Source organism: Arvicola amphibius, chromosome 2 (genome assembly GCF_903992535.2).
Source record: "Arvicola amphibius chromosome 2, mArvAmp1.2, whole genome shotgun sequence".
Classification (NCBI taxonomy): Eukaryota; Metazoa; Chordata; class Mammalia; order Rodentia; family Cricetidae; genus Arvicola; species Arvicola amphibius.
The window spans coordinates 153,141,512-153,163,800 of NC_052048.2; the positions used below are offsets into that span (position 1 = coordinate 153,141,512).

The window sequence follows — 22,289 nt, forward strand, 5'->3', positions numbered from 1 at the left end:
CCTCCTAAGAGATGCTGGGGGTCTTTTCTCCCCACAGGGCCTCCCTGGCGTTGCTGGGGCTCCTGGTCTCCCTGGCCCCCGTGGCATTCCTGGTCCCGTTGGTGCTGCTGGAGCTACTGGTGCCAGAGGACTGGTTGTAAGTGGTTTCTATCCTGAGATACTAACTCTAGTATTTCATATGTTCTTAGACTTTTTCTTGTAATTATTGTTTTCCCTCTGTAAGGTTTTACAAAAGTTTGTATTTCTTGTACAGCTTCATTATGTTCCTGCATGGTCCCTTTTCCACACCTTCACACAGGCCCCTTCCTTCTGCTAGCTTAGAAGCTTGTGCATAGGTAGATGAGGGAAACTCCATGTTTGGGTCTTAGCCTTTCAGCACTACCGGTTTCCTATGGATGGATTTTTAGATGACTTAAGCTAACACATCCCAATGACTTGTCTGCTGTGGAGTGTTGGCCCCTTTTTGTCGTTTGACCACTGTTTTATTTGTATCTTAGGGTGAACCCGGTCCAGCTGGCTCCAAAGGAGAGACTGGTAACAAGGGTGAGCCTGTAAGTGGTTTTATAATCACAATTTTGTTAATTGAGCCTTCTCAGTTTCCAATTTAATTTCAGTTGCTAGATAATATATAAAAATGTTTTTCTACTCTTATTCTTTTTTATTAAACAGGGTTCTGCTGGAGCCCAAGGTCCTCCTGGTCCCAGTGGTGAAGAAGGAAAGAGAGGATCTCCTGGTGAGCCTGGATCTGCAGGCCCTGCAGGGCCCCCAGGACTGAGGGTAAGTTCTGAACACTCAGACACAGCAAGATCATCATGCCACCCCTTGACTGGGAATTGGTCGGATTTTCTGAGTGTATTTCCTCGATGAAAAAGCATCTGCCTTCCATCTGTTTTATTAAATTAGTGACTCTCAGTCTGGTATGGTATTAAATGGGTCTGGAAACAATGTTGACCTATTTTCACCATATGCTCATCTGTGCATTCCCTCGGCATTTGGGTAAAACATCTTGGTTTGGTGTGTAATGATATCTTTCTCTTTGAAGAAATCATGCCCCGTGTTGGTAAACTCTCCCCTGTGGGATGGAAAGTTTCTCTAATCCCACTGCCTTGTCTCCTTTCCTTACAGGGCAGCCCTGGTTCTCGTGGTCTTCCTGGAGCTGATGGCAGAGCTGGTGTAATGGTAAGATGTCCTTCACTCAGTTGCCAAGAAAGACCTTGACAATGCTGGTGCAGGTTGTGCCCTCAGCATACATTACTGGGCCCCTTACTCGGCCTCTCCTATTAACAGGGCCCTCCTGGCAATCGTGGTTCAAGTGGTCCTGCTGGAGTCCGAGGTCCTAATGGAGACGCTGGTCGCCCTGGGGAGCCTGGTCTCATGGGTCCCAGAGTAAGTTTCAGATAAATCCTCATAAAGTCCTGTCTGGAATAGATGTCATTTTAAAGGGCTGCTTACCACTGATAGTAACAACAAAACAGTAAGCTTGTTAGTAGATGTGCGGATGTTGGCCTTTTTTATTCAACTTTGTCAGAGCCCCAAATAAGTTTCTGTGTATTTGGCTAGTTCATAGGTTTTCTGGGTATTACCTGAAGCAGTGGCTATGAAGTTTTGGAAAACTAGATCTATTTAAAAATATCCAAATTAATCTGGTTCTCTTACCAGCATATATCTTTTGTCTTAATTTGTGAGTTTTAGATAAGGTATTCATGAAATGTATTAAGGCTATACATTATTACTTTATTAGATTTCTAAGTGAAACCATTTTTTCAGCAATCATAAAATGCCATAATGTATTCAGCATCATACCAGCCATAGAGGAGTGACCTTTTGATCCAGATACACTCAAATCCATAGCAATGGAATTGTTCTTTTTTTTTCTGCATTATCTCTTATGGGTGAATATCAATGGCAACTTTGTACCATAAACAAGTAATAGGGAACACCAGATATAGCAATAAAAATTCCACCTTGGAAATTGCTTACCAAAAGTATTAGTTTTTTTTTCCTCTCTCCTATCATGGAGTAAAAACGTGGTGCATTTTGCACAAATAGTATGTTGCTTAACCCTTTCTTCTGACTCCTAGAAGTAGATCAGATACACAAAAATAAAATACAAAGGAAGACAAAAATAGGAGAAATATTTCAGAGTACTTTTCCTACTTTCCAGCAAGGCTGATATCTCTAATGATTCACCCTTGGCAACAAACAAGAAGTGAGGAGAAGGTGCTGTGTGAGGTTTCAGTTAATATTCAAGGCTCGAGTGTGGAGCTACAGGAACAGTATGAAAAGACCTCATTTATTTTGTAGGGTCTTCCTGGGTCTCCTGGAAATGTTGGCCCATCTGGTAAAGAAGGACCTGTCGTAAGTAGTGCTCATTTTCCATTACAGTTTCAAGAACCCTTATCGCACCCTCATCAAGTCTATTTTTGTGGCTTATTTATACATGAATACATTGATAATAAATATCAGCCACCTCTACATCATTTGGGAACAGAAGGTAATAGATTTTAATTCAGGAGTCTAAATGGTTGCAGGACCAAAAACAGAGAAAGGATGGGAAAACCATGACTAGAGGAACTGAAAAGACTGACAGGGGATAGAAAGGGAGGGAAGGGGGCAAACTGTTTACATCTGAGATTGGACTGACTGTCTCTGTACTGACATTCTGTTTAGGACAGGGAAATGGAGTCATAATTGATTGACACCTTACAGGGGAAGCTTTGTGCACTCAGAAATCATCATCTGTTTCAGCATCTGAAAACATCCTAAGCTTGCTAGGAGGAAGCCATTGGGTGATGAGTAACTTGAAACTCTGATTTCAGGGCCTGCCTGGCATTGACGGCAGACCTGGTCCAATCGGCCCAGCTGGAGCAAGAGGTGAAGCTGGCAACATTGGATTCCCTGGACCCAAAGGCCCCTCTGTAAGGATCGTGACCTCCTCTCCCTTCATAACTAGTTCCTACATCTCAGCCACTGTCAAGGATTTCTGTCCTCAGCATTTTACCTCAAGACTAGGCCTTTTGACACAAGGAAGCTCTAGAACCCTCCTTTCATTAAACCTTCCCTGCCACTGTGGCCTTACATTGCCGGAATCCAGGCTACCTGAGCCGCACACCTCCACAGAGTGTCACTGTGGCCTTAGGCTGCTGGAAGCCAGGCTACCTGAGCCACAGAGCACTACTGTGACCTTACACTCTGCTGGAAGCCAGGCTACCTGAGCCGCACACCTCCACAGAGTGTCACTGTGGCCTTATACTCTGCTGGAAGCCAGGCTACCTGAGCTGCACACCTCCACATAGCCCTTTTGATACAGAGCTTCTTGGTGTTGGAACATGTCTTAGATAATAAATTCAAAGCTGAGTAATGTCAGAGAATTACACAAACAAGCAATAAATACAACATTTCAAAATCGTCATGGAAAATTGGACATAAAATCTTCTCACAGTCTTTTTATTGTACACCATTTTCCCTTTGCCTTCTCTTCCTCCAATCCTTCTATTGTATCTGCCCCTGACTTGGTCCCCTCTTGAGATCATGGCCTCTTTTCCATACATATGTATGAAACTGTATATATATATATATATATATACATATATATATATATATACACATATATTTTTTTTTAAATAGGGTGATCCTGGCAAAGCTGGTGAGAAAGGCCATCCTGGTCTTGCTGGTGCTCGGGTAGGTATGAACTTCTACAGAGAAATCACCCCAAAATGGGCTTTGTTTGAAGCTATCTTCTGGTGTCATTGTTACTTTCCAAAGTGGAAGCCTAAGAGTCCTTTTGCCATGCTATAATGTCTTTATATTTAACTACATGGAGAAGGTAGTGAATTATAACCAATCAGTCATAAATAACTGATAATAAATAACAAGTTAATAAATAACTTGTTATTCCAAGATACAGGTGCATCTTGTCTTTTTTATTCATATTGTGATTAAGAGGATATGAATATGTACTGGTATTCTCTGTCTTCCATAAACCGCCTCCTATCTGTGGACTTCTCCTAAACTATATCAAAAGATAATAGACAGCGTTTGGAACTTGGTGAAACTCACAATGAGTTACTTTAATTCTAAAATGATAAATTCTAAAATGATAAAAGTGTCTTGAGGAATTAGCTCTCAAGACACTTTGAAGCATATTAAGCTATCTGGCTTGTGTGTAACTCTGAGCTTTCTGTTTTATTTAGGGTGCTCCAGGTCCTGATGGGAACAATGGTGCTCAGGGACCTCCTGGACCCCAGGTGTGTACTCTTCTTACTCCCCTCTAAAGCAAGTGAGCCGTGTCCTTCAGAGTAGCCATTCTCTCCAGAGTTCAGACAGCAGATCCATTGACAGCAGTGTTAGCTCTTCTGTCACTGGCATCAATGTTGTCTAACTTTGATTTATGGTACTATTGTTTTTAGAAATTTTCTCTAGCTTCCGACATATGTGGCAACTAACAATGTAATGGGATACTTTGATTAAAAAAACACCATAATCATTTTAGCTATGCTAATATGCATATACAAATAAGTCATTTTTCTGTCACCTAAATTGACAAATTAATTTAATTTTAGACTCTCCATACCAACACATGTTTTTATGATACCAATAGGGCAGGCATTAACATCAATGCTATCTCCTCTGTTACTTTCAGGGTGTCCAAGGTGGTAAAGGTGAACAGGGTCCTGCTGGTCCTCCAGGCTTCCAGGTAAGTCAACAAGCATTCAATACTCTGACTTTAACCACAGTGTTCCCATCTAATTCATTATAACATCATCACCACCACCACAACAACACACAGAATATGGTTTCAGACCTCAAGCAAAGGGCACAGTTATTCAACACAAACTTTTCTGGAGTGATTTAGTAAGACAGAATAGTGTTCATGATGTTTTTCCCTTTGCAAGCCCAATTATGAGTGTTAATATGGCCGTGAGATTGTGTTTTTCATGTCTCTTCATTTAGGGTCTGCCTGGCCCATCAGGTTCCGCTGGAGAAGTTGGCAAGCCAGGAGAAAGGGTGAGTTAGCTTTGATAATGACTTGATTAAATCTATGCATTTTCTTCTTTTTAAATTCCCTATTGACATGTAATTATAATATAAAAATTTTATATTTCACATATTAATTATAGCAGTCTACATTGTTGGTGTTGAACAAGGGAATGAAAGAACTTATTTATATTTTGTTCAAATTGCCTTATTTTATGGACTGACTGAAATATCACAATATGAAAACAAAACCTATTGACTATTTCATGTAATAGCCTTACTTTTTGTGTGTTCTTTGCTATATTAAAATACAAATTATTTCCTTCTTCATAGTGAAAACATAAATGCACCGATTTCCCATCAAACCAGAGCCTGAAAAAATTGCTTTTAATGTTTTGCTTGGCATTCAAACATGACACTGCTCTCCACAATCAGAGTATGAGTTCTGAGTCATTTTCTCTAATTGTGATGAATGCGCCTCAATTTAGTTACATTCTGTAGCCTGCTCTCTTTTGTCAACAGTGAGCCACATTAAAGAGACAGCTGGACAGTAATAAAAGAGATACACATGGGTATACAATTAACTAGGTAATATACAGAATATGATAATTTCTATTAAGAAGGCAGCCCGTTATATAGCTAAAATGTGCAATGCCTGGCTGTGTTTGTTACTGCTTAGCACATTATTTAAAAAAAAAAGCCTGCTTTGTTGCTTTTTAAAAAGATAGAAAGCTGAATAATAGGAAGCAAATATTCTGATAGCAGGTCTGCCTCGACACATCTTTGATTGCAGTGGTAGTCTCTTTTTAGATCTTTCATAGAGTCAAAGGTTTTGTTATACAGTGCAGCCCATATACCAGGCTTTTATATGAGTGGAGCCCATACCGCCTTATTTTGTAATTCAGAATGTTTTAGATACCTTAACCACAAGTGAGTGTAGGAACAACACATAGATTTCATGATTTATTTATTGTTGTGTTTTTACCTAGGGTCTTCCTGGTGAATTTGGTCTCCCTGGTCCTGCTGGTCCAAGAGTAAGTGTTTCTTAGTTAAATTTCATTAATGCTTGACTTTTCTTTTCTTTTTTAAAGAAGTAGTGCTTGTCCCTAACACCACTCATGACCTCCCCTAAAGGACATTCCTAACCTCTTCCAGATATCATTGGTCTTCCAAGTGAATAGTAAAAATTTCTCATTAGCTGCTCATAGTTTCAACAAATTTATGGTTACAAGAAAAATAAATGAAAAAAATATGTGTGTTGTAATAAATAATTTATACAGACAAATGTGATGCACTTACTACAGTTACCAGTTTTCAACCAAGGAAAGTAAACAGAAGATCTAAGATGGAAATTTGTTGGTTGTGTTGGTGTTGAGAGTCTAAAGCTAAATTCATAATTCCAGTTTTATGAAGGAAAAACTATTTATTTGCCTATGTATATTAGTATAGCTAGAAAGATTGGAGGGATTTTTTAAAATCAAAGTATCCTGTTATGTTGCTATTTACACCATAACTAGGAAGCCAGAAGGTAATTAAAAGAAAAAGAAAAAGAAAAAACAACAGTGGTATAGAACAGAGTTAGAGCAAAGCCCTCCAATATAATCGCAATGTGGAACGTGGAGCAAAGACCCAGGGCCATGAAACATTATGCTGTGGTGCTGGATACAAAGTCAGAGGCATGCAGCAAAATGAACACAAATGAACACCTATATACAGACATGTAACAGAATATGTTGACTCTTCTGTTACATTATTACTACAGGGGGCAGTGATATGAAAATATGATCTTACCTGTTCATGACATAGCCATTCAACTCCATAATCTTTCCTTTTGATTACCAAGCATGGCTGACATCTGATTTTGCCTGTGCATGCAGCATAGAAAAGACCGTTCCCTTAAAAGTAAATGAATTCCAAAGGTTGACTATAACATTCTCAAAGCAACAAATTGTGGAATTGAGTCCCAGAACACTGAAAGTATATGTCTTAAAGATTATCTCAAGCCTTCCCTTCATTATATGAAAAGAAAAGTGAGAAGTGAAAAATATATTAATTTGCTAAAATGTGGTATAACTCAATTTAAAACTTTAAGCAAATAAGAATGTGTCAGAAAGTGCCTGAGGGTGACTTCTAATTGCTCTCTTATAGGGAGAACGTGGTCCTCCAGGTGAGAGTGGAGCTGCTGGCCCGTCTGGTCCTGTTGGAAGCCGTGGCCCCTCTGGAGCCCCAGGTCCCGATGGAAACAAGGTAAAACTACAGTCTACAGGGTAGATGCAATGGGCCCATGTGTTCCAAAATAAGTAGGACCAATGGAAGAGTGATTGTTTTTGCAAATTTTTATTTATTTCCAGCTGTGTAGTGATTTCTACCTACTAACAATAAGATTCCAGTTAACTTGGAGAGGGAGAAAAATCTTTTTCTAGAAGCCAACAATAAATTAGTATGCTTTTGCCATTTTCTGATTACACTATGCTTTTGTTTAAATCTAGAACCATCCTTTACATTTCTAGAAAACAGTTTCTGCTTTATCAACATGCAACCCCATATAGGAAAATTGCTAAAAAGTAGTCTAAATTTTAATAATAGGATTTATAATGATTGAAATTTTTACCCCAAAGGCACAAGTCTACAAGTTTGTGTTCCAAAGTAGATTTCCAGGTTAGGTTTTTAAAAGAGTAAGATACACATGTCTGAAAAGCCAGCAACTTGCATGTCGTAAAATTCCTACCTTCAAGGGGAAATATGTAAAGAATAGTTTCGAAAAGCTATTTCATTATGTGGAAGGATATTAGAAGGGAAAATGAAAACAATGAAAGAGGGACAATAAGTAAGGAATATGGTGACATTCTGTGGTGCTGTCAAAGGGATCCACTCATCTCAGTAGCCGGCCAGCAGGTTTGCCGTGTGCAGAACTGTGAAGCTTAATATAAAATGGAAGCCATGGTGCTGCTCCTAAGGAGACAGTCGTCTCCCCGTCGATGAGGTCTCTTTTCCATGCCACTTGCCTGGGCTAAAAGACTTACCATTGAAAAGATTGTGAACAAATATTTTTTAATCTCTCTTTCCCATTGTCCTGCCTTCTTCTTTTCCATGCCTGTCTTCCTTAAGAGGATGAGATATGGGCTGTAGAAGAATAGCAGCCAGCCACTCTCGCCCTCTTCTCTTTCGTCATCACGTCATTAACAGCGACCCCTGTTCCATCCTTCCTCCTTTCGATGGCACTCCTTTGTGACTGCACAGAGCCGAGAATGCCATCTATTCAATGTTTAAATTGGAATTCTTCAAGAGTTTGAGTCTTGGCTTTCTTCTTTAGCTACTGAAATAATTGATTTCACATGGTTTTGATTCCAGGGCGAAGCTGGTGCGATTGGTGCTCCAGGCACTGCTGGTGCCTCTGGTCCTGGTGGTCTTCCAGGAGAGAGGGGTGCTGCTGGCATACCAGGAGGAAAAGGAGAAAAGGTACCACTTGGGGTTGGACCCTGACACAGGATGCCCAGTTGTTTACCATCCTTAGCAGGTGTTCTGGTAGCATTTTGACATCTATATGCATTCCCCTCTGCCACCTCGCCCCTCCTCATGTCTAAACCCACTAATCTGGCAAAATTCCTTGCTACCATGGAATTTCATGCAAGCAGATGGTGTTGAGTAATACATGAGGCTCATTTTAATGCCACTAACAATAATGCTTCATCCTGCCCTAATGAATGGAGGACGCTCTATTGAACAGCTGTCAACCGTGCCACGGCATTCGTTACGTCGTGTGAGTGACCAGGCCCCACGGCCCATTGCCATGCTGCCTTCTTATTCTCTCCTCATCCATTGGAAACTTGCTTCATTAGGGATATCAGAGGGATATTTATTTTGTAATCTTCAATAATAATCTGAAAGGGGAGTCAAAATGAATTTCATACAGTTTTCCTCATTCAGTGTCCTATAGAGTGGTAGGAAATTGTAAAACACTAAAATTCTTAAATTATGGCAGGCATAAAACCTTCTGTAAAAAGCATTTACAGTTCATTTCCACCCAAAAACTTAGACAGAAAGCAAAACATGGCTCTTGCCTTGTACTTTCAGGGTGAAACTGGTCTCAGAGGTGAAATTGGAAACCCTGGCAGAGATGGTGCTCGTGTAAGTAGAATTTGTTTTTAATGTTTGTGCTTAAATTCTGTTTTTATATTTTACTCAGTTTGAATTCAGCAAATTTTCAAGGTAGAACTACAAAAAAATTTAATTTTAGTAAAACCGGAATCCACTACTTCTTAGATCACTAGTAAGATCATCTTACATGCTCCAAAAGAAACTTTAAACATGACATACTTTAAAAATCACATTTTGACTTTTTCTACCGTCTTTAGTGTCCAATATATTAACTCTAAACTGCACACCAAATGTAGGATCATGAGAACACTGATTGCTTGTTTTGTGATAAAAGGGCTTTTAGAAAAGCAACAATTCTCTCATATTTTAAAAAGCCACAATCCCCAGTGATGCCCTGCTCTCCATTTCTCTGCCGGAAGATTGGATCTCCGGCAGCTGTGACTACCCTAGGCGTCACAGGTGACCCTGAGGAAGGATAGTTATCTTTCCAGAGCTGCCAGCACTGTGACACTTCCTGTTAAGACGGCTCTGTCACCTCTTCCCCGAAGGTGATAACCCACTGTAACCATTTCTGGTATTCTTTGCCTAGAGTCCTGCAGTTCTCACATTTCCAAACAAGGCTACTTATTTGCTTCCCTACAGGGAACTTTCAAGTGAGGAAGAGTTCAGAACGCCCACATCCTGCTCCTGCTCTAACCTTTCACATTTCTATAACCTTTATCAGTCCTTTCCTCAGTGGTCCTGTAAAGCCTTCCTGAGCTGTCTTCCGGAGGGCCTTGATAAGCTGCACCAACATGGATCCAGGGCTTTCTTTTTTCATTATTATTATAAATATCTCTCTCTCTCTCTCTCTCTCTCTCTCTCTCTCTTTCTCTCTCTCTCTCTCTTTCTCTCTCTCCTCTTCCTCCTCCTCCTCCTCCTCCTCCTCCTCCTCCTCCTCCTCCTCCTCCTCCTCCTCCTCCTTTTTCTCCACCTCCTCCTCCCTCTTTCTGCTTATGTATGTTTGTATGTGAGCATGCTCACGCACCCATTGAGGGACTATATACCTGTATAATGGCTAAATGTGGAGGTCAGAGGACAAGTTATTAGTATTGCTTGTCTCCTTCTTTCATGTGGGTCTCATGGATCAAACATGGGTCATCAGGCTTGACTGCAAACACTTTACCTGCTGAATCATCTTGCTGGGTCTCAGGAGCTTCCTTGATGTCCTACCATAATGAGCAATGCAGGTTTTTGACACTGCTTGAGGAGCAGGACAGAGTTCAGTCTGAATGGTGTGTGTTGTTTCCAGTAAGCCTGCTTCTTTTTGGGTTCTAGGGTGCTCCTGGTGCTGTAGGTGCCCCTGGTCCTGCTGGAGCCACAGGTGACCGGGTAAGCATGCCTCTGAACTTAGTTGTCCACATTTGCACTGAGTTGTAGTTCTCTAGCTGATAGAACTATGTAAAATTCCCCAAAGAGCCCCAGCTTTTCATTTTTTATGACTGGGTCTAAAAACCGTAAAAAAAAAAAAAAAAACCCCACCTAGTTGGTGTGCAAGGCGAGAGCAGCAAAAAACAAAAGCTGCTGCTGGGCTCGCTTTCTGGGCCCCGAGCTGCCCGGCCATCTGATCTATACCTTTACCCCTATCATTTGTTTTAAAGACTTTCCCTGTTGCCCATTATCAATATCCTAATGCACTAAGCCTTCTCAAAGCCTTCAATTGTAAAAAGGAAAGAAAATCAATAAAATACATAGTGTGCCCATTTCACATTGAACAGTCCATTTAAAATGGAGCTTATTTATTGTATTGCAAAGATTGCAGCAAATAGATCAGTCCTGTGTCCATCTAAAAATTAAAATGTCCTCCTCCTGGTATTATGGGGAATGATTTATAGTGTTTCTGCAAGTGAACAACCATTACCACTCTGCTGTTTAAAATGAATCCAGCCTTAAGCAGAGGAAGAATTCGCCTCATTTTATTCTCTGAAATGTACATTAGTCTCTTCCAAGGTAACTGCAAATGCTAAAATGGCCCTCTGTCTGCTGGCCTCTCTCCTCCTCCCACCATCTATGAGAGGCACATTAAACAACTCATCTCTGGCCTTTGTACATTACAGGGTGAAGCTGGTGCTGCTGGTCCTTCCGGCCCAGCTGGTCCTCGAGGTAGCCCTGTAAGTAGAAATCAGAGCTTTCTGGATACCCAGAGTTCACGATTTACAGACATTCATGAAACTGCAAATGTAACAACTTTACCTTCCTCCTAGGGAGAACGTGGTGAGGTTGGTCCTGCTGGCCCCAATGGATTTGCTGGACCTGCTGTAAGTGTCACCTAGGGCAGATTAATCTGACAAACTCAAAGGGAGTCCGAATGCCAGTGCTCACTGCTTTTCTTCCAACAGGGTGCTGCTGGCCAACCTGGTGCTAAAGGAGAGAAGGGAACCAAAGGACCTAAGGGTGAAAATGGTGTCGTTGGGCCTGCTGGGCCTGTTGGAGCTGCTGGGCCATCTGTAAGTAGAATTCACTGTTATCCAACATACTCTAGCATTTTTATAGTCCATTACATGGCCATTAGAAGCCTACTGTCTACTAAGCATTCCAGATAAAAAACATTTTTAATCCTACTAAGGGGCCTACTAAGCATTCCAGATAAAAGACATTTTTAACCCTATTAAGCATTCCAGATAAAAGACATTTTTTTAAGAATTCACATTTAAACACCAATTGAAAGTTTTATAAATGTCTTATTTTCATTCTTAGTAATCTATAGGGTTATTAATAGTGAGAAAAGAACCTTTATTTCATGTGACATAGATAATTGTGTTTCGGTTCTAAAGTTTCCTCAAGGATAGAGGAAAAGATAAAAATGATCTGTTGGAGAACAAGAGCAACATTTGTAAGAGTTACTTGTTTTGTGATTTCATACCTCATTTTTGCTTGAATTTAGGGTCCAAATGGCCCACCTGGTCCTGTTGGAGGTCGTGGTGATGGAGGACCCCCTGTGAGTATTTACAATTCATTACCATTTTTCTTCCTTAACTGTGGACTAGTGACAGTTGGAAAGTTTTAAGATCCTGGGAAATTTGAAACTGGGCTGTCGTGTTGCCTTTAATCTCAGCATGCAGGAGGCAGAGGCAGGCAGATCTCTGTGAGTTCAAGGCCAGCCTGGTCTACAAGAGCTAGTTCCAAGACAGGCACCAAAGCTACACAGAGAAACCCTGTCTCAAAATATCTTGGACTGTATAAGGGGGTGTTTGAGAGTCATATTCATTCTAGTCAGAAGAATCATGAAGTTAGACAGCACCGAGATCACAGTCAGCTACATGGGTATTAGCTCAACCCCTGACGCAACTTACGGCCTCAGATGTTGCTACTGCCTCAGTCAAGGGAGTAAGCAGAAACCCAGGTAGTAATTGGGAAATAGCTAAGTATTTCTTTCATACCCTTTTTCCTTTGGCTAATGCCTCACTTCTTCTGTCTGACCAAGTCTCCGATCCTGGATTACCATCACAACATTTTAGAGACCCGGAGGTCCCTAGGAACGAATCCTTCTTCCTTTCCCCCCTTTAGTCGATGCTCTGGCTTATTTTCCTACTTCTGTCAATAAAGAACACTGCTTTTTCTCTTGTCCTTTCCCCTTCACCCAGCCTATTGGTCAATAAATATTCACTTATCATAATGAAAATATATTATGTTCTCCCCATCACCATCAGACAACCTGTTAGCATTTCAAAAACTACCATCGACCTTAATGTAAAGTATGGGCCTTACAACCAGGATCATACTGATAAATGTGTAGAGGAGAGCCTTCAAGACCCCAGTTAAGTGATGAGTGCTCTCTCTTCTGTGGCCCAATCTCTAGTCCCAAAATGATTTTCCAAAGAGATAATGTCTCTCTTATCCTAATTCTTGGAGTTGGTTTGACTGTGGAGTTGTAATGTGCTTGATTCATAGGGCATGACTGGCTTCCCTGGTGCTGCTGGACGGACTGGTCCCCCTGGACCGAGTGTAAGTATATCACTCCAAACTTGGCGGCCTCTAGTAGGAAATTAGAAACAAAGTTATCAAAACAAAGTTTTGATCTTTGCTAGTGCTTCCTAATTTAAAATTAGGCAAAATCATTACAGATTATATTTTAAAGTATCAATTTTCATAGCTGCTATTCATGCACAATTTCTTTTGAAAAAGAAAAAAAACAGGAACTTTGGTCACATCTGATATTTCTATATCTAATTACCCTTTTATAGCTAACATTCTGCCTCCATTCTTAAGCTATAATTGTTTCTGAATTTAAAGGTGGTTTGGCCCCTAATTTAATTCTAATTCAGTCCCTCCTGTCAGGACTTAAGAGAATTTAATTAATTATCAAGGATTAAGTATTCTAGTTAAGGCTTCAGGAAAAAAGAAATAGCAAAAAATATTGTTTTCTTGGAATCTTTTAGAGATTCATAACAGAAAAATCTTTCATTCCTTGTAGGCATTTAATTAAACCTAGTCAAGAGCATATTCAGTTCCTCAGTTATGAACAGAATGCCAGAGTTGTCTTTTCTTAAGAAGAACTGGGCAGAGTCTGCAGGAATCCAAAGTCCCTTCTTTTGCTGCTAACACTTACATCTCTTCCTGGTTGTGATTCCACTAACCAGGGTACCAGTGACAAGACATGCATTGCCTTCATCGCTGAAATTCCCTGCTGACTCTGCCTTTCAGTTTGCTTTGTTAAAGGCAGGAATCGTTTCTACCTATGAGAATCTTAAAATTTACAAAAATGGCTGGGATATCATTTTTCTGTGTGACATTGCTTGAATCCTAACATCCAGGAGCTGGGCAGCTCTTCTCCAGCTCTGGAGCAGATAGGAAGTAAATGACCTTGTATATCTAATCACAGGGTATCACTGGTCCTCCTGGTCCCCCTGGTGCTGCTGGGAAAGAAGGGATCCGTGGTCCTCGTGGTGACCAAGGTCCAGTTGGTCGAACTGGAGAAACAGGTGCATCCGGCCCCCCTGGATTTGCTGGTGAAAAAGGTCCTTCTGGAGAACCTGGTACTGCAGTAAGTGATTTCAAATTCCTTTTTCTTAACATTTATGTTGAGCTAAAATAAAGACCCTTTACCAATGTTCGAGTGGGATATATCTACTAGTGAGTAATGCAGACTCTCAAGTTGAGCTGGGCTGAGCCGGGAAATCTGTCCAGCACACAATATGGTGTCATGGTGTTAACAGATGCGCTGAAAGCACATAATAAGATTGACAGAGGATGCGGGAAAGCAGCTTCACTGCAACAGCCTGTTCTGCTCTCAGGGGAACTAAAATTTTGAACAGAATCCTATGGCTGTGGCCATCCTTCTGTCAGTTAATTAGACGTCTTAAGCTGCGTTCTAAACATCCTTGGCTCAAAGTTACTGCTGCTCCGCAAGGTGCCCACGCCAAACCTTAGAAGTCAAGATCAGAATGTGCATTCTGCATATTCTATAAAAATCAGGCCCCCACCTCTCTGAGAATGGCTGCTACTGTCAACTACATATATACACACCAAAATGTAAACTTATGGTGATCTTTAGAGAAAGGATAGCCAAGGATGTATTGCACCGATTAGAAGTCACTGACCTTTTCCTAAATCCAGGATCCCTCATTTTCAGCATCCTCAAGCGAATCTACATTATGAGATAGAGTCTTACCAGTAATAATAATCATCAGTTCTTTTTCTCTCATCTAGGGACCCCCTGGCACCCCAGGTCCTCAGGGTTTTCTCGGTCCTCCCGGTATTCTTGGTCTCCCTGGCTCTAGAGGTGAACGTGGTCTGCCAGGTGTTGCCGGTGCTCTGGTGAGTGTTTGACACCATTCTGGTTCTCATTTACACAATAAAAGATTTTAAAAGCTGCCACTTCAAACGTGACAGATTGATCACTGAATAACTCCACTTAAGATTTTTATTCATGGCACTTTCTTTATACAGATCCCATGTCACTTATCTAGGAAGCTTTAATACCACCTTACTTCGACACACACTATAAAGACGCAGCTCAGCATTATGCAGAATGATCTTTGTTCTCTGTACATACTTAAGAATGATACAGGCTCTAATTGCATTTACTTCTCTGCAATGTGAAATGCTGGCAGAGTTTATCCGGCAAGAAGAATGAGACTCTGAAAGTCCATGAATCATTCCATTTATATATGACAGCAGCTGGGAACTATCTTTTATCCAGAAACAATCAGCTTCATGAATTAATTTTATTTGGGATGGTAGAGCCATCAGACCTCCCGCCCCACACCTTGCACACAGCCACATCCACCCAAATGGCCCATAGGTATAGAGATAGGGGAAGTGTGGTGCCAACAGTGTTTCCTACATGCTGTGGACCATAGACATCCAGTTTTCCTTCTCTCTCCACTACAGCTCCCTGGGCCTTGTTTTGGGAGGGTAATGTTCGCATTCTCTTTTATGATAGTGATGTAATTTTATCTTCTCTGCTGCTCTAGGGTGAACCTGGTCCTCTGGGCATCGCAGGTCCTCCTGGGGCCCGTGGTCCCCCTGGTGCTGTGGGTAGCCCTGGAGTTAATGGTGCCCCTGGTGAAGCTGGTCGCGATGTGAGTGCAACACTTGGTTTGCAAATAAAACCAAGCAGAATTTCTTGTGGGTTAACTTCTAGTTGAGATGAGGTTTCCTAACTAGATAATCTACTTCCGCATATAGATTTTTCTTTAAGTAAAACTATGGGTATTACTTCATTTTGGAAATGGCCTTTAACTAGCATAGTTTTAATTGGGGACCCAAATATTTAGAATATTTTTCCAAAAATTAAATTGGGACGTTTCCGCTTCTTTTTTTTTTTTCTGTCTGAACACTGGGAATAATAAAAGTGGCGACAGAGACAGTTGGGCTAAGAGACCACAAAGCCTTGCTGGGAGTCTTAATGTGCATTGTATTCTCATAGGGAAACCCTGGCAGCGATGGTGCCCCAGGTCGTGATGGTCAACCTGGACACAAGGTCAGTATACTTTTTCATCTTTCTCTGATGTAAGAGTGATTAAAATACTGATATATTAGTGCTAAGTTTCACTGTTGCCTCTGGTAGGGAGAGCGTGGTTACCCTGGCAACATCGGTCCAACTGGTGCTGCCGGTGCACCTGGTCCTCATGGTTCTGTGGGTCCTGCTGGAAAACATGGAAACCGTGGTGAACCTGTAAGTATATTAATGCTGTTAGCCTTATGGACTTCTCTGTGACTCCATACGTGGGGGTCATCAAGAGAAGGATTTGCACCTAATTGATGAGTCCTGTTTTTCTTTTCTAATCCACAGGGTCCTGCTGGTTCCGTTGGTCCTGCTGGTGCTGTCGGTCCAAGAGGGCCTAGTGTATGTGCACGGTGATAATCAGCATTTAAGAATTAAGATGAATAATTCCAAACAATCTACCGAGACAACAGATGCTATACAGGCTAGACCTCAGTATTTTAGTTCACGCAGAGAAATGATTTTATTCGCATGGCTTTACTTTTTTAAACCGATTCTGCTTGTTTATATTAGTTAGTCATTAGGACTTTATGTCCTGCTCAGTTAAAGGAGATGGCCAGAGAAGACGGCAATTTCCTTTATAAATGAATTAAATTTTAAATCAATTAAATACCCTTTGAAGAAAACTGTTATGGTTTTAAAGGGGTAGAAACCCATCTCTTTCTCTTTCTTTATAGGGTCCTCAAGGCATTCGAGGTGACAAGGGAGAACCTGGTGACAAAGGACCCAGAGGTCTTCCTGGCTTCAAGGGGCACAACGGATTACAGGGTCTTCCTGGTCTCGCTGTAAGCAAGATTTGACCCTCCTGCATGAGTTCTTACCTGAATGACCTTCAGCTCAGAAGACCCCTGATCAGATGCCCACTGCTACTATCTTAAAACACCATGCCTCCCATAGCCATTCCAGTTCTCTAGCTAACTCCTTCTCTCTCAGAGAGGATGGTATTTCCTATTGCAACACAAAGAAGTAAGGGTTAAAAGAGAAAGAAACATACGTATATTAAAATCTCCTGGCAACTGTGTCCTTCAACCCCACTTAAAATAAATATAATTAGAGGGATGACTAATACAGCACTGTTGAAATAGCTTGTAGAAAAAAATAATTGAACATAATAGATATAATGGGAGAAAAGAGCCCCACTTTACATTTCCAATTTTCTCAATCCAGAGTCCATTGAAAGTGAAGTTTTCCAATCAAGCTGAAAAAAAAAGCTATTTCCTGACATGTGTTCTGAAAGTATGATTTTTCTGCATTCTCTCTTTAAAGGGCCTACATGGTGACCAAGGTTCTCCCGGCCCTGTGGGTCCCGCTGGTCCCAGGGTAAGTGAATCAAAGTGAAAGGTCCAGCTCTTGAACTAAAGGGTTGCCCAGGCAATGAGCCCTGAGCTCCTGTCACCTGCAGGGTTTCCCTCATTGACAAGTTCTCGGTACCCTTCTTCTTTAGGGTCCTGCTGGCCCTTCAGGCCCTGTTGGCAAAGATGGTCGATCTGGACATCCTGGACCAGTCGGGCCTGCTGGTGTTCGTGGCTCTCAGGGTAGCCAAGGTCCCGCTGTAAGTATTATTTGGAGAGATAGTTTAGGGCATCCCTGACCAAAGGGACGCTTTCTTCAGACGATCCTGAGGAGATGTTAGTCGCCCAAAGAAGTAGTTCTACTTCAGTGGCTCACTCTCTGTGTGTGATGGGCTTTTTCAGTCTATCTCTGTGTCAGAGATAAAGTTGTTTGTTTACATAAGCTTGCTTCCAGTTCTCGTTATTAAAACATGTTTTTATACGAAGCGCATCTTAAATTTTCTTGTCCTAGTTACCTCTCCTACCATCACCAGTTAAAAACCCTCTCTTCCACTCTTACTTTCACAGGGTCCCCCTGGTCCCCCTGGTCCTCCTGGCCCTCCTGGTGTTAGTGGAGGTGGCTATGACTTTGGTTTTGAAGGAGATTTCTACAGGGCTGACCAGCCTCGCTCCCAGCTTTCACTCAGACCCAAGGACTATGAAGTTGATGCAACTCTGAAATCTCTCAATAACCAGATTGAGACCCTTCTCACTCCAGAGGGCTCTCGAAAGAACCCTGCCCGCACATGCCGGGACCTAAGACTCAGCCACCCAGAGTGGAATAGCGGTGAGTCAAAATATTCAAACCACACAGATCCCTCACACAAATGAGTTTCCCAAAATCGATTTTCAATGATGTAAGGATGAAAGTGAGCCCCAAAACATGGAGTCTATCAAGACTCAGACCTAGTTAATGAACTCCATTTTCTTCCCCCATCACACACCCACCCTGAAGTTTGTTGAGTTTGTGTTTATTTCCTTGCAATCCTAGAAATTAAACAGAAGGTCTTAGAAATGCTAGGCAAGTGTCCAACACAGAAAAACATCTTCAAGACACGTTTTACATTTTGCTTTGAGACAAGATCTCATCAAGTTGTCTAGGCTGGCCTTGAATTCATTCAAATCCCAGTAGGCCTTTAAGCTTTGATCCTCCTGCCTCAGCTGGTGGTGAAAACATCCTAATTGGATGTTTTATGGAGAAAAGGGGAGTCTTGAACATAGCCACCCTCTTTCCATTAAATGTGGAATAGGTGATGGAATGACACCTTAAAATGTTCTCATGGGAATCAGTATGAGTAACAAATTATTATCCAATTTTCCATTTTATAGTGAGGAGTTTACTAGCTGTGTTTTCTCTTTTGAAAAGATTACTACTGGATTGACCCTAACCAAGGATGCACCATGGATGCCATCAAAGTGTACTGTGATTTTTCTACTGGTGAAACCTGCATCAAGGCCCAACCTGTGAACATCCCAGCCAAGAGCTCATACAGCAGCTCCCAGAGCAACAAGCACATCTGGTTAGGAGAAACTATCAATGGTGGCAGCCAGGTACACAACCCTCCAATATGCCTCCTTCTACTAAATATGATTTTATTAGGGTCGTTTGTTTTCTAATTACTTGTACTTTAATCCCTTACCCACATGGGTTTATTAAAAGAAACTGCCCTTTTAACAAGTCCCAATTCTATCCTAGATTGCACATTAAAAGACTGGACACATCCATCTAATTCAACATTATTATTCAAAATTGACTTAATGGGTAATCATTGGAGAAATGGCTAATGCCATTTCATGTAAAGGTGCACTGGCCAGCAGCTAGCCCCCCAGCTACGTATGTGTATTTCAGAACATGGGCAGCTTTCCTGAATTTTTAATCAAACCTTTCCACCAATGTTACTGAATGACACTAGAACTCAGTACATTTTGGAAAACAGAATGAGCCTGGCTGCATCTCACAGACGCTAACTCCAATGAAGGAACATACGCAGACATGCGTAACAACCTGAGTCAGGTGCCCTTTCCGATGACCTCACCCTCAGCGGGTAGATCCTATGACCCTCAAGGCCGCTCAGATTTTAACAAGTGCATTGAGTGTTCTTAAAAAGCTCCCTTTTCCTCAGCCCCAGCTATGACTTCATTATTTCTCCTTACACCACACTGTTTTTAGTGAGTTAATGAGTCTTCCACTCAACTAGAGTTCTCACCTTCTCTGTAGTTTGAATACAACATGGAAGGAGTAACCTCCAAGGAAATGGCAACTCAGCTCGCCTTCATGCGCCTGCTCGCCAACCGTGCATCTCAGAACATTACCTACCACTGCAAGAACAGCATTGCATACTTGGATGAGGAGACTGGTCGCTTGAATAAGGCTGTGGTGCTGCAGGGTTCCAACGATGTTGAACTCGTTGCTGAGGGCAACAGCAGGTTCACCTACACTGTCCTTGTTGATGGCTGCTCTGTAAGTAACGGAAAAATGTAGGCAATGGGGTGAGGGAATCTAGGTTTGACTATTAAGCGAGCAGATGAATGAGAGACCTAACTTAATTGGTCTTTCTTTTATAAACACATTCAAATTCATCTGACAATTCTCTGATAAATACAGAAATTCTTATTAGATACTGCCTCCAAGAAACTCTGATATACTGAGCTAACTCTCATGTCTACACAGTCATTGCTTTCCCTTCAATATTTCGGGTTGTTAGAGATTAGCTTATATCAGAATTGAAATCTTTTTGACATTTGAAAGACCTCAGCTACACCTTAGACTATGGACTACATTCAAGTTTGTGTAGAACACCTCCTTTACATGGAAAAAGGTGTGTAGCCTATTTTATACAATATGCTGTAAGTAGAATAAAATTTTAAATGTAAAATTACTACATACCTACCCAGCTCTCTCTTCCCATACACAGACTCACATACACACCGTGCATATACCTTGAAAATGATATGGTAAAAATGTTACTGGGATGTGTGTCCAAATACATTGAAACTTATTCTAAGTGAGAACCCTCCCCTGAAAGACACCCTTGACACTGTAATGAACTTCTTAACCAGGGACACACACCTTCGGGAAAGTGTGGGCCGGCCAGACCCTAGCTCTCCTAAACCCTGATGCTTGGCTTGAAGTCAAATGCTGAGGTAATGGCACCTTATACATTCTCTTACTTTCCCATTTTTTTTAAACAGAAAAAGACAAATGAATGGGGCAAGACGATCATTGAATACAAAACAAATAAACCATCTCGCCTGCCATTCCTGGACATTGCACCTTTGGACATCGGTGGCGCTGACCAAGAATTCAGTGTGGATGTTGGCCCGGTCTGTTTCAAATAAGTGAACTCAGCCTAAATTAAACAACCAAAAAAAAAAAAAACCCTGAAAAACTTTCTCTTAGCCATTTCTCCCCTTTTCTAACTGAAAGCTGAATCCTTCCATGCCTCCTGTGCACCTCCATCTTCAGCTGTGGGCAGAGAGAAGGAGTGGTCAGAGCAGAGTGCAATATGACCCGATCAAGACCCCTCCTTCGTCCTTCCCCAAAATATTTGCAATGTGGTTTTTTTTGTTGTTTGTTTGTTTTTAAATCTGACACCTGTTGTGGAAATTGTCAACCTTTGTAAGAAATCCAAAATAAAAATTGGAAAATAAAATAAAAAAAACCCATGAACATTCACACCACTTGTGGCTTCTGACTGTTTTACACAGAGGGAAGTTTAAAGCCCGAGCCTCCAAAGGGTTAAACTACCTCAAAAGTATGAGTGTAGGCCCCTCTATGAGAACTGACCCTGACAGGCATGAACTGAGGTACTCGTTTTGTTTTGCTTGAGATACAAAGGTGCTAACTTTTCAGATACTTGAAGAATGTCAGCGGTGCTAGAAGAATTACAGAAGAAGTTATTCTTCCATATTGAGGTGTATTGTGTGATTTTTTTTAAAATTTAATTTAGCAGTCCCTTATCCCATCTTATCTCCAACTAAAGAGATGCAGATCATTTGCCCAACATTTTTCTCTTCTTTAGATTCAGCGTTTGTTTCCTGCTAACCTCATTTTCATTCTTTTTCATAGTTCCAAAGAAGTCTTGTTTCTTGGACAAGCAAAAAATAAATAAACTGTACCTATTTTGTATATGTGAGATGTTTAAATAAATTGTGAAAAATGAAATAAAGCATGTTTGGTTTTCCAAAAGAAAATAATATTGAGTAAAATTCCTTGCTTTGATACTCTTTGCAATGCAAATATAGATCTCTACCAGTCATTAGATCAAGGGTGCTCATGAGGAAGAAATTACTACCAAAAAAGGTAGAGCAGAGAACAAGGAAGGACTCGGGAAACCTGAGCTCCAGTTTTTGCTGTGTTCCTTGGAGCTCATAACCTTCAGCCTCCGAGCCTGTGTTTCTGCTTCCAGACACGGGGAAGAATTCTTTCCTGTGAGGTAATGCATTTGTCCTTATTGGGATATATGGCCTATAAGCAGCATGATACTGTTGACCTCTGTTTTCTGTAAGCAAAGGTCCATAGAAACTTTTGGTTTGTGATCCATCAAGCATTTTGTAACCATGGCTGAAAATTGGTCTATGCACAATTAATATTATTAAACTAGTTTCAAATATTCAGTAAAAATGCCACACACTTAAACATGATGCAACTGAGTACAGTGCCTATTAAGAGATGATGTGTGTCCTGTCAATCAACATAGACAGTTGTGGATAATAGTACCATGAACACCTACCTGCCAAATCAAGTTCACTTTCCTCCCCTGCACCTTTCAATGACATCGTTAACACACTCAAACATACTAATGTGTCAAGTAAAATGCTAAGATTCATTTAGAACTTATTCCCTGTTGCTGAATGTAATTTTTATTGTAATATTTGCCTCCAGTTAGAAGTCA

General features: G+C 41.1%; 1 protein-coding gene across 1 annotated transcript in view; it reads left to right on the top strand.

The window, feature by feature from the left end:
• Col1a2 (collagen type I alpha 2 chain) overlaps positions 1-21,070 on the top strand; it is a 34,910-nt gene extending 13,840 nt beyond the window's left edge. The window contains exons 19-52 of the mRNA XM_038319949.2: positions 38-136; positions 498-551; positions 670-777; positions 1,126-1,179; positions 1,288-1,386; positions 2,305-2,358; positions 2,820-2,918; positions 3,628-3,681; positions 4,194-4,247; positions 4,643-4,696; positions 4,954-5,007; positions 5,967-6,011; positions 7,126-7,224; positions 8,329-8,436; positions 9,052-9,105; positions 10,393-10,446; positions 11,172-11,225; positions 11,319-11,372; positions 11,454-11,561; positions 11,999-12,052; positions 13,006-13,059; positions 13,937-14,098; positions 14,764-14,871; positions 15,531-15,638; positions 15,986-16,039; positions 16,127-16,234; positions 16,352-16,405; positions 16,741-16,848; positions 17,330-17,383; positions 17,508-17,615; positions 17,923-18,181; positions 18,761-18,945; positions 19,613-19,855; positions 20,587-21,070. Of these exons, the coding sequence (XP_038175877.1) occupies positions 38-136; positions 498-551; positions 670-777; positions 1,126-1,179; positions 1,288-1,386; positions 2,305-2,358; positions 2,820-2,918; positions 3,628-3,681; positions 4,194-4,247; positions 4,643-4,696; positions 4,954-5,007; positions 5,967-6,011; positions 7,126-7,224; positions 8,329-8,436; positions 9,052-9,105; positions 10,393-10,446; positions 11,172-11,225; positions 11,319-11,372; positions 11,454-11,561; positions 11,999-12,052; positions 13,006-13,059; positions 13,937-14,098; positions 14,764-14,871; positions 15,531-15,638; positions 15,986-16,039; positions 16,127-16,234; positions 16,352-16,405; positions 16,741-16,848; positions 17,330-17,383; positions 17,508-17,615; positions 17,923-18,181; positions 18,761-18,945; positions 19,613-19,855; positions 20,587-20,733 (3,165 nt within the window). The 3' untranslated portion in view covers positions 20,734-21,070. The remainder of the gene's footprint in view (positions 1-37; positions 137-497; positions 552-669; positions 778-1,125; positions 1,180-1,287; positions 1,387-2,304; positions 2,359-2,819; positions 2,919-3,627; positions 3,682-4,193; positions 4,248-4,642; positions 4,697-4,953; positions 5,008-5,966; positions 6,012-7,125; positions 7,225-8,328; positions 8,437-9,051; positions 9,106-10,392; positions 10,447-11,171; positions 11,226-11,318; positions 11,373-11,453; positions 11,562-11,998; positions 12,053-13,005; positions 13,060-13,936; positions 14,099-14,763; positions 14,872-15,530; positions 15,639-15,985; positions 16,040-16,126; positions 16,235-16,351; positions 16,406-16,740; positions 16,849-17,329; positions 17,384-17,507; positions 17,616-17,922; positions 18,182-18,760; positions 18,946-19,612; positions 19,856-20,586) is intronic.
• Positions 21,071-22,289: the final 1,219 nt, after the last annotated feature.